Below are 10,220 nucleotides of genomic sequence, written 5' to 3'. Positions count from 1 at the left end.
TTTTTGAATTATATTGGTTTGTTAAATGATCTAACCTTCCCTGAATACTAAAAATTTTTTTGCTGAGTTGTGTTTTCAAAGTGTTTGTTTTTTCGTCTAATTTATTAATGAGATTAGATAACTGATGTAACTTTAGGTTATCTTCATGATGTATTATTTGTAGTTGGTCTTCTAAATCGTCACCTCCGAATACTAAATCTTTCAAAAACCCAAAAATACCTTTGCTGCGTTTCATTCTTTTCATTTTTTCTTGAAACATTGTTTGTATATCTTCGATGGCAACTACACATTGTTGCTCTACTGCTATCGCTGATTCGATAATGGTGTCGTCTTTGATTATTCTTGATATTTTACTTAATGCATTTCCTAAATTTGTTTGCATGTCTTCAATGTGTTTTATATCTTCTAGAGGTTTTATGTTTGTTTCTATTCCTGAGGTCCATAGTCCCCTTTGTACAATACACGTTCCTTCATGGTGAAATATAAGACCGTCCTTGTTGATCGGCTGAATTCTTAGAGATGTTGCTGGAGATATGATTGATAACAACGTGGTGCTGAGTAGAAGTGCCTTAATCCAACTGCATGGTTTGATCCGCTTATTTCGTTCTGGTATAGTTCGGGGTGGATGTTTCTTCAGATGTTGGTCTCTTAGTTCCTTAATTTTGTCAATATCCAGTTTATTTCTTTTTCCCCAGTTAGAAAAATTTTCGTCCGCTAGTTTACGTTTCGTATTGATGACCTTGTCGTTGTTTTGATTGGAGTTGTTGTTGCTGTTATTCCTGTTGTTGATTACGTCGTTGTGTATGATCATGACGTGTTGTTCCGGCATGCTCGTTGATGGGAGATGTTGAGCGTCTTCTGGTTTCTCCTTCTGTGTAACGTCGAGAACCGCTATTTTCGTCGCTGCTCTTTTTTAATGCCCTTTTCCGTTTGTATGTCAGCCTTTCTGACTTGTCCATCTTTATCGGGGTATGTTTTTATTATACGCCCCTTCAACCATCTTCCAGCTGGTACGTTGTCGTCTGTGATGATGACGATATCGTTTTCTTTAAGTGGAATGATCTCCTCGGTCCATTTGTTTCTTTTTATTAATGTTGGGAGGTATTCTGTTTTCCAACGATCCCAAAAGAGTTGTCCGTAGTGTTGCGCTAGCTTCCATTGTTCTTTATTAAATCCATCTACTGTTGGTGCAATTGGGGATACATGTTCTCCTGCTCGTCCGATCAATATGTGAAACGGTGTTCATCGTCGAACGTTTCGAGCGGTATATGAGTAAGCGGTCTGGAATTTAGCAGAAACTCTGCCTGGATGAAGCCGGCTCTTAGTAGGTCTGGTGTAGGCATTTTACAACTCTTAAACATATTTTTCAAGGAAGTCTTTATGATTTTTATTAAACGTTCCCATGCACCGCCGAAATGTGGTGCTGCGGGTGGGTTAAATGACCATTGTATTTCGAGTGCTGCCGATTGTCCTTTCTCCATCGTGGTGTTTATCTTATTCGCCCATGCTTGTAGCTCTCTTATTTCATTCCAGGCACCTATAAAGTTCGTGCCGTTATCGCTGTACATATGGGACACCTTTCCTCTTCTGTTTTGAAAGTTTTTGAAACATCTTAGGAAACTGTCGGTATCTAATTTTTCGGCCATTTCAATGTGTGCTGCTCGGCTCGACAAGCAGGTGAACAATACTCCCCAGCGCTTTTCTATGGATCTATGGACTCTTTCTTCGAATGGGCCGAAGTAATCCACACCTGTATGCGTGAACGCATGTAAATATGGTTTTGCTCTAAAGTCGGGTAGCGCCGCCATCAGTGGTGGATTAGGTTTCGTTCTCCAGATGATGCATTGTTGGCAGTGTGTTTTAACATTTTTCAGCACGGCGCGTACTGCTAGAATCCAATATTTGGTTTGAAGTGCCCCGATTACTGTTTCATCTCCGTGGTGAAGGTATTTTTCATGGTATGATCTCACAAGGAGATGGGTAATGTGGTGTTTTTGAGGAAGGATTATTAACTGTCTGGCCGAGTTTTTCAATGCGGATAAGTTTTCTTACCGTCCTCTGCTACGCATGACGCCATTCTCGTCCAGCACTGGTCGCAGGCTTGATAAAGGACCTTGCTTGGTTAATTGTTTATTTTTAGTTAGGTCCATCATTTCGACAGGAAATGCTTCCCATTGGGCCTTTTTGTAAAGCGTATTTTCGACGATGTCTCGATCATTTCTGTTTATAGCTTTTATGAAATATTTCCTTTCTGCGATCCAATTGACAAATTTCTGTAGTATACATAGGTGTTGAACTAGTTTCCAGTAATTTGAGTAGCGGTTTTCTCGTATGAAATCATATTGCTGTATTTCTGTTGTTATATGTAGTGCTAATATATCCTTAGATTCTTCTGAGGTTTCTTCAATTGGTTTTTGCGTAGGCCAGTTGTTTTCCTGAAGATGCAGGAATCCAGGTCCATTTATCCAAATAGATTTTCTTTTCACTTCCTTCGTTGCTTCGTCAGCTGGGTTTTGCAGCGATGGGACCCAACGCCACTGTTGTACGGTTGTTGTATCTAGAATTTCTCCTATGCGGTGAGCCACGAAAGGCTTATATTTACGATGATCAGATCGAATCCATGCTAAGACTGTTTGCGAGTCAGACCAATATATTCTTTTTGATATTGTCGGACGTATTTCATTTACTATTGTTTCTGCTAGTCGGGAGCCTAGCACAGCTGCTTGCAACTCTAATCGTGGTATTGAAAGTGTTTTAATAGGTGCTACTCTCGATTTAGCTGCCACAAGGCTAACGGTATTTCCGCATTTTATGTAAATTACTGCGGCAAACGCATTTTCACTTGCATCTACGAACGTGTGGAGTTCTAGAGGTGCTCCGGTTTTTATGTGAAGACTTCTTGGGATTTTTAGATTTCCCATCAGTTTTAACGTACTGATCCAATTTCGCCATCGGGGCAGAATGCGTGACGTGATTGTGTCGTCCCATTCCATCGATTCCTTATGTAATTCTTGGAGGATTATTTTTCCTTCTATAATTTTGTGCGATATTAATCCGAGTGGGTCATAGATACTCATCACGAATGAAAGTACTTCTCTTTTTGTCGGTGTGTTTAACGTTTTTAATGCTTCTGCATTTAGTTTATCCAACCTTAGTTGGTAACTAAAATAATCGTGTTGTGTATTCCAGTGTAGCCCTAGGACCCTTTCTACGTGAGACTCTTTGTCAGTTATATCTTTCTTGTTTGAATCCATTAACCGGTTTTCGGGGAGTGAGTGAAGTAACTCGCGTTTGTTTGATATGAAGTTTCTTATGAAGAAACCTCCCTTTTCGTGGATTGTTATAACATCGTTGACTGTTTGAACTGCTTCTTCTTGAGTGTGGAAGCTGTCTAGGTAATCGTCGACGTAGTGTTGTTTTACAATAGCGGTTGCTGCGGCGGGGTGAGTTTTTTCGAATTTTTTCGCATTAAATTTTTTTACTATTTGAGCGCAGGCCGGTGAACAGGTGGCGCCAAATATCATAACCATCATGACGTATACTTCCGGTGGTTTTGATGTATCGCAATCTCTCCATAAGAAGCGTAGTACGTGCTGATCCTCCGGACGAATTCTCACTTGATGAAACATTTCCTGGATGTCACCGCTTATCGCTATGTTTCCTTCCCTAAAACGTAATAATATTACGAAGATCGATGTTGTGGCGTCCGGCCCCGGTAAAAGGGTTGAGTTTAATGAGACACCCTTAACTTCTGCTTTGGCGTCAAACACTAATCTTGGTTTGTTCTTGTTTTCGTTTATGACGATAAAGTGTGGTAGATAATAAACTTTGTTTGTAGGTGTAAGTAATTCTGCTGGTGTTAATTTTCTGGCATATCCTTTCGCAACGTACTCTTTAAAGTTAAGTATGGCCTATGCTTGAGTTTCTCATTTTTCGCAAGCATTTTCTCTGACAGAGTTAATCGTCTTAAAGCGTTTTGGTAACTGTCAGGGAATTTGACATCGTCCTGTCTGAACAGCATTCCAATTTCGTATCTATTCCCTAGATATTTCAGTGTGTCGTTGATTATTACTTCAACTCTTTTGTCCTCCTTACCCTTTGGCAGACTTTCGACTGTTTTGACTCCAAAATCTTCTGTGCTGAGATACCGCTTCATCATGTTTCGCATCTCGTCATTTTCCTGTATTGCCATGACATAGTCTTGTGCGATATTCAACTTGAGGTTACCAAAGAGAATCCATCCTAGTTTGGTTCTCATAGCCATAGGAGAATTCTCGTCTAACATTCTTCTGTCCATAGGCATTAGTAGATGCGCGTTGTCGAGATCAATTAGTATTGATGGTCGTGCTACCGTATAGCTTTCAATGGGTAAGTCTTTCAGATGATCGTATTGTTTTTTCATAGCATCCATGTCTAGAGATTGAATTGGTAGCTGGAGGTTGTCAATTGTTCTTACGCCCTTCAGGATAAATGGTTTCTTTGAAGGTCCAACGAGTGTAACTTGTACCTGCCTGCTGTTCGATTGCTTGGTGACGTTTTGCGTCCAGGTGAGTTTGAGAGGATTCGAGCGTCCCTCTAGGCCGAGATCATCAGCAATTTGTTCCTCGATCAAAGTTAGTGATGAGCCGGCGTCTAAGAAAGCAAACGTATTTACTTCCTTTCCCTTGTTTCTAAGTGTTATGGGAATAATTTGGAAATAAATATTATTTCTGAATGTTTGATGGTGATTTGTAGTTCCAGAGTTAGAAGATGAAGCGTTTTCTGTGGTTACAAGCTTTTCTACGATTTCTTCTTTCGGCGTCGTCATCATTTTGTTGGCCTTGTCTACGTTTTTCTTATTTCTCGGATGTAGCCATCTACTATGTTTTTCATGGCATTTATCGATGTCACATGTTCTAGCACGTTCGCAATCTTTCATTAGATGGTTTGCTCCTAGACACCCAAAGCAAAGTCGTTTTTGTGTAACAATTTTTCTCCTTGCTTCCGTGTTCATTTTTTTGAATGTATCACATTCATAGACTTTGTGGTCCTTTTCGCAGAATGGACATTTGTTGTAGAACTTTTTCCGGTTATCTTGGTGAATGTTTACTCTTGACTTCCTTTCAGAGCTCTCGATCGAAGGGTTAACCATCCTCTGAATTTTGGCGAGTGGTTTTATCCATTCATTCAGTATTTTCAAATCTGGGCAATGAATGTTTTCTTTGCTCAATTCTTCAGCCCACTTTATTTGAATATTATAGGGCAATTTCTTTACTATAGTATCGACCAAACGAGGGTCGTTCAGATATTGAGCACAATTGATTACATTTATTGTACTCACGAGATTATCCAGTGCATCTGCTATTTCTAATAATGCACTTTTATTCTCCTTACGAATTTTTATTAGTTCGTGGAGAATTTCGTTATAAATCGCCTCTGGTCGACCGTATGTTTCTTCTAGTCTTTCGATTATTTTCTTGACATTCTCCGGGTCGATCAGCAGTTGACTCACAGTTTTTGCGGCATTTCCACGCAGAACCTTCTGCAGCCGGTTTAAGTTTTCAAGATTAGTAAAAGCTCCTGCTTTTGTGGTTTCTTCGTATGTTTTCTTAAATTTTGGCCAATCTTTCGGCGCGCCATCAAACCTAGGCAAGTCAGCCAGAGCTTGCCTTTTCAGGTAGATTGTCCAATCTTCGTTTTGATTGGGTTGGGCCAGACTGATATCTGAAGTTGGTTCGGGTTTAACTTGGAGCTGCTTAACGAGAGCCTCCATAGTTTTCTGATGAATACGCAATATTTCTTCGCTTGTTGTCGTTCTTTCCGACGATGGTGTTCGTTTGCCTTTGGCTTGGGCTTCCAATTTCTTAAGTTTTTCTTCCATCTTTTGCTGATTTTCTGCAATCTCGTAGCATTTTTGGCATGTCCAGTAGTCCTCACTTCTCGGCGGGTCCTTCAGTCCCACGCATGCCAAGTGGAACCAACGGTCACATTCGCAGCCTTCCACAAGTACACCTTTCTCGTCGGATTCGATGCACATCCGACAGTGCCAATTCGGGTTATCCACAAACTTAACCATTTTGTTAATGTTAGGTTTTATTTCGAGTGTCCGACACGCTACCGATACCGCGCACGATCGAGTTAATAGAGTTTGAGTTCACTTGCTCCTCTCTGGAGCCACCATATGTTATTCGCGTTACGCGGCCTCCCCGGGCGAAGGTACGGGTTAACAAGGCTTTGTCACCGAACGAAAGTTAAATACGCGAGCGGAACCGATAACCAAGGCGGACCAAGACTCCTGTTAGCAACGACTACCTGGCCTTTCCCGTTTCCTGCTAGTTGCCTTACTACAGCGAAGGCCTATGCGTCTGGAAGGGGGAAATAGGTTACGTTCTGAAGGATTTTCTGTATACCAGTAAGGATCGCTCTGGCCTGATTAAGTCTTCTAGCTAGTGTCCTCGCTAATGTGGAGGTCTATGCTTCTTGAAGAGAAATCAAAGAGTAATCACTTATTAATATAGGAAGGTTCGGTCCGTCCAATGAAACGACCAAATTCAGACTAACCATAAACTTCGATTTTATTCAATCAAAATTTCCTTATATACTAATTTTACGCTTACAATTCAATATTTACAAATCAATGTATAATACAGTCTTTAAAGTACGGCAGCGTGAGCCACCTGCCTCAAAACGCTGACCCTACGTAATTACTATTTTGTTGCCAATCGTTCTACCTGTGAGTGCATGGCTACTACATGCTACCTGCGGGAGCATTCGATTGAAATTTGATCTTCTGTTTATTTACGTTTTGAGTTTATTGGCGCTGCTCGCGCGGGTTATGGAATTTAATTTTATCACGGCAGTAACAGCCTGTATAATTATATACCTTATAACTAGCATCGAATACATTATGTTTCATTAGGGTGGTGCATTTATCCGGCATAGGGTGGTTCATAATATTGTGAAAAGTATTTACCTTGAAAAACGACCTTGAAACTCTCAGTGCGAGAGCCTTCAACGATTTTCAGTTGGAAGATCAATAAACTTAAAACATAAAAAGTAACTCTGTTAGATTATTTATTTTGGAGACACATTTTTTTAATGGGAAACTGCCATACATCTTCGATTAACGATTTTTTATTACATGATATTCTATCCCCCAGCAGGAGAGTCGTCATTTATTGATTCGTTGAAAGGAATACTTGGAGTCTGTGCCATTTAGTAATCCGTTGCTAGTCAACCCGTTAAAAATATTATTTGAGGAACAAATGTTGCTGTTTCATCAAATATCTTCGAAATATTGCTTATTTCGTTCGTGAATCCGTTCCAAGATCTCATCAATTTCATTATTTGGGATTCTATCTAACCACGACTGGATGTAACCCTCGAAGCTGGATTCGTATGATTTAAGCTGGACAGCACCGTTTTCGTCCAGTATGGTGTTTGCTTGGACGTTTATGAGCCGAGGTCGCTTGTGCATTAAAACAATATCACGCCACTTAGCCCATGGATGGGGCCCTTCCTCATTGACATCTGAATAACGGTTGTATAGTTTGGTAGCATTCTCCAAGTCTCCAGTTGATTTGAAAAACTGCAGCTTCACGAGTAATTGACGTATAGCTTCCTTCCCTACAGTTTTTATTTTTGTGCGATCCAATGTGAGCAGCAGATTTTTACCGGCTTCAGTTTCTTCTACGGTCACTAGTCCATCGCCTGCTTCAAGCAAGACCTTCATTAATACGAATCGCGCCTGGTTATGACTTTGCAGCCAGGTTTTTTGTGTTGGATTATACATTTCCAACGCGCTACCTACTCCAGCCCAAACAATTAGCAACCAATTCACGTAAATAATATCTTCAGCCTCCTGCTGATCTGAATGCCCAAATATATTTAAAATATCCTGATTGAGGCACAAGAATAAGCCCACCGCCTCGGCACGGCATTCTTCGTAGCTTGATCCTAATGACTTGAACTTGGAGTCATACGTTTCACCCGGCATATACCATTTACTTACCAACTCATCACTAAGCAAACTTTTGACTTTCTGCTGATCAAAGTTGAATTTTCCTTCTTCGTCGATTCGAAACGCTTTTCCACTGCCATGCCCCAACAATTCGTGAAGTCCAACTTGAACTGCGAATGAAGCAGCTTTATAGCGTTTCATTAGTTCTTGATCATGCTCCGTGAGGAAAGGAATCGGATCTGTTGTGTTCATGTTAGCCAAAACGTTTCCAAGTGAGACGTTTTTGAAACCTTCGTCTTGGCGAATCTCTTCATCTGGAATTGGCATAAAGAATATTACTCTTTAAATTTTAAACTTCATAGATAGTTACTGACATGAGGGGATGTTCATTCCATATGGCAAACATGATCCGGCCATTGTTAGTATATCTAGCGAGGTGAAATCGGGCTTCAAGTAGCAATCCTTTTCATAGTGTTCGCCCCAGGGTAGCAATTTGATAGTCGTTTCGGCATTTTCAACAAGTCTCTCGAATTTTGCAGACATCTCTTTATTAACCATGGCTACGAATCCATAAAATTCACCTCGTTGTCCAACTGGATCCCTATAGGTAAACATAAACCCAATGTAGGTCTCGATCGTGGGCCCTTTATCCTTAATCCAATATCGGGATCCGGTTTTATGTGGCTCTAAGCTACCCTCTGTGAAACTTTTGACATAATTTTCTATCATTTGCTTCTGATTTTCGTTAGCAGAAAATTTGCTGGCTTCCAACATATGTTCGTTCACTTTCTGTAAAATTTCGTGGTAATCACCGCGGGTGACTTTGAAAATGCAACCTTTATATTCAGTGGGTGCTCTAGTAACGCCCACTTTCTCACCTTCTTCGGCAGAGGCAAGTTTGATATTGTAGACAGTGGTACCATGCTCTATGGTCTTAAACAAACGACAGTTGTATGCTTCCATTTTGTTCTCCTTCATCCAATCGGTGACTAAATCCGTATCCTTACGAGTCACGTTCGAGGAGTGATATGTAGTTATACCTTGGTCGTATAAACCCAGAGTTTTAGTGCGTTCAGTAAGTAAAAATATAGGTCGTTTTGTCTTCTGCCAAAGACTTTCAATTGTAGTTCGATCATTTTCAAATGCTTTTGATACTTTGATTATCTGCTCGAACGTATTTTCATCTAAATTGGGTACGATTTTACTGTCACCCATGGCTTTATAGTTTCCGGCGTTGGCCCAAAACCCGCAGGCATAGACCAGGAAAGCCTGAAACCGACAAGATTTTAAAATAGGATAACCAAGTTAAGTACATTAAATATTGACACTAGAGAGTGTTAGTTTGTAGAACTGATAACAGTTTTCCATATGTGAGATGAGTGGAACCAGAAATCATATCATTTGTTGTCAACGATAAGATAAACAGAAGTAAATATGCATTTGTTACAAACATACCGTGAAATCATCCACGCTAACGTTAGCCGCTAGTGCGGCCTGTCTAAGTTCATCTATGGGTTCTGATAGAAAGATGCGATGCAGCAGTGAAAATATAATTGGAGCTTCTAGGCTCGATTGAACTAACGATATCAATCCTCCGGCCCATGATGCCTGAGAAGCAATAACATTTAGTCTGTATCATGGTAGTATATGCACTAGAAATTGTGGTTTTACCTGACTAAAATGATGTGCATAGAGTTTTTCCTTTTCCGTAAGAGCCCGAAATGCAGTGGCGCATTCTAAAACTGCAACTGGCTGCGTATTGGGAAGAATGTGATGATCTTTTCTAATCATTTCTAGACTGCCAAGATCACAACTAATAAATGCAACTTTCAACAAAATTTAATACTTTTTACAGAAGAAGCGAAATAGAGAACACAAAACTGTCAGTGAAGAAAACGTTAAATGTACAAAAGTAATTTATCTGCCTTTAATGATAACACAACGCAAGAAAACAAGCCGATCACAATCAAATGAAACGAGCCGGCAACCAGAGATGCCAAATGCTTTTGAAATATATATGCAACTGCTCGAAAAACCGGAAAAATCTGCTTGAAATTTGAAAAAAAAAACTATCCGTGATTCGGAAAAATTTCGCTCACGCAGGCAAAGGTCTGCAAAAATTAGCACACATTTCGAGAAAATCTGCGCAAATATATAGAGACTTTGACAAAAATCTGCAGAAAATCATTGAAAATAAACATGTGCAATAATTTACACTTTGCTATACACACTCAATCAGATAATAAATGTTCGGTAATTATTATTACAATTTCGATCGGTA

General features: G+C 40.0%; 1 protein-coding gene across 1 annotated transcript; it reads right to left on the bottom strand.

The window, feature by feature from the left end:
- Nucleotides 1-6,529: 6,529 nt before the first annotated feature.
- LOC129720998 (dipeptidyl peptidase 3-like) lies at nucleotides 6,530-9,938 on the bottom strand. The gene is made up of 4 exons (XM_055673015.1): nucleotides 9,611-9,938; nucleotides 9,395-9,547; nucleotides 8,314-9,208; nucleotides 6,530-8,253 (listed from the first exon to the last, which is right to left on the bottom strand). Exons 1-4 carry the CDS (start codon nucleotides 9,728-9,730, stop codon nucleotides 7,259-7,261), a joined length of 2,163 nt encoding a protein of 720 aa, XP_055528990.1. The 5' UTR covers nucleotides 9,731-9,938; the 3' UTR covers nucleotides 6,530-7,258.
- Nucleotides 9,939-10,220: the final 282 nt, after the last annotated feature.

Source organism: Wyeomyia smithii, chromosome 1 (assembly GCF_029784165.1).
Source record: "Wyeomyia smithii strain HCP4-BCI-WySm-NY-G18 chromosome 1, ASM2978416v1, whole genome shotgun sequence".
Classification (NCBI taxonomy): Eukaryota; Metazoa; Arthropoda; class Insecta; order Diptera; family Culicidae; genus Wyeomyia; species Wyeomyia smithii.
The sequence above is the reverse complement of the archived record's forward strand: the minus strand, read 5'-3'. Positions and strand labels throughout refer to the sequence as shown.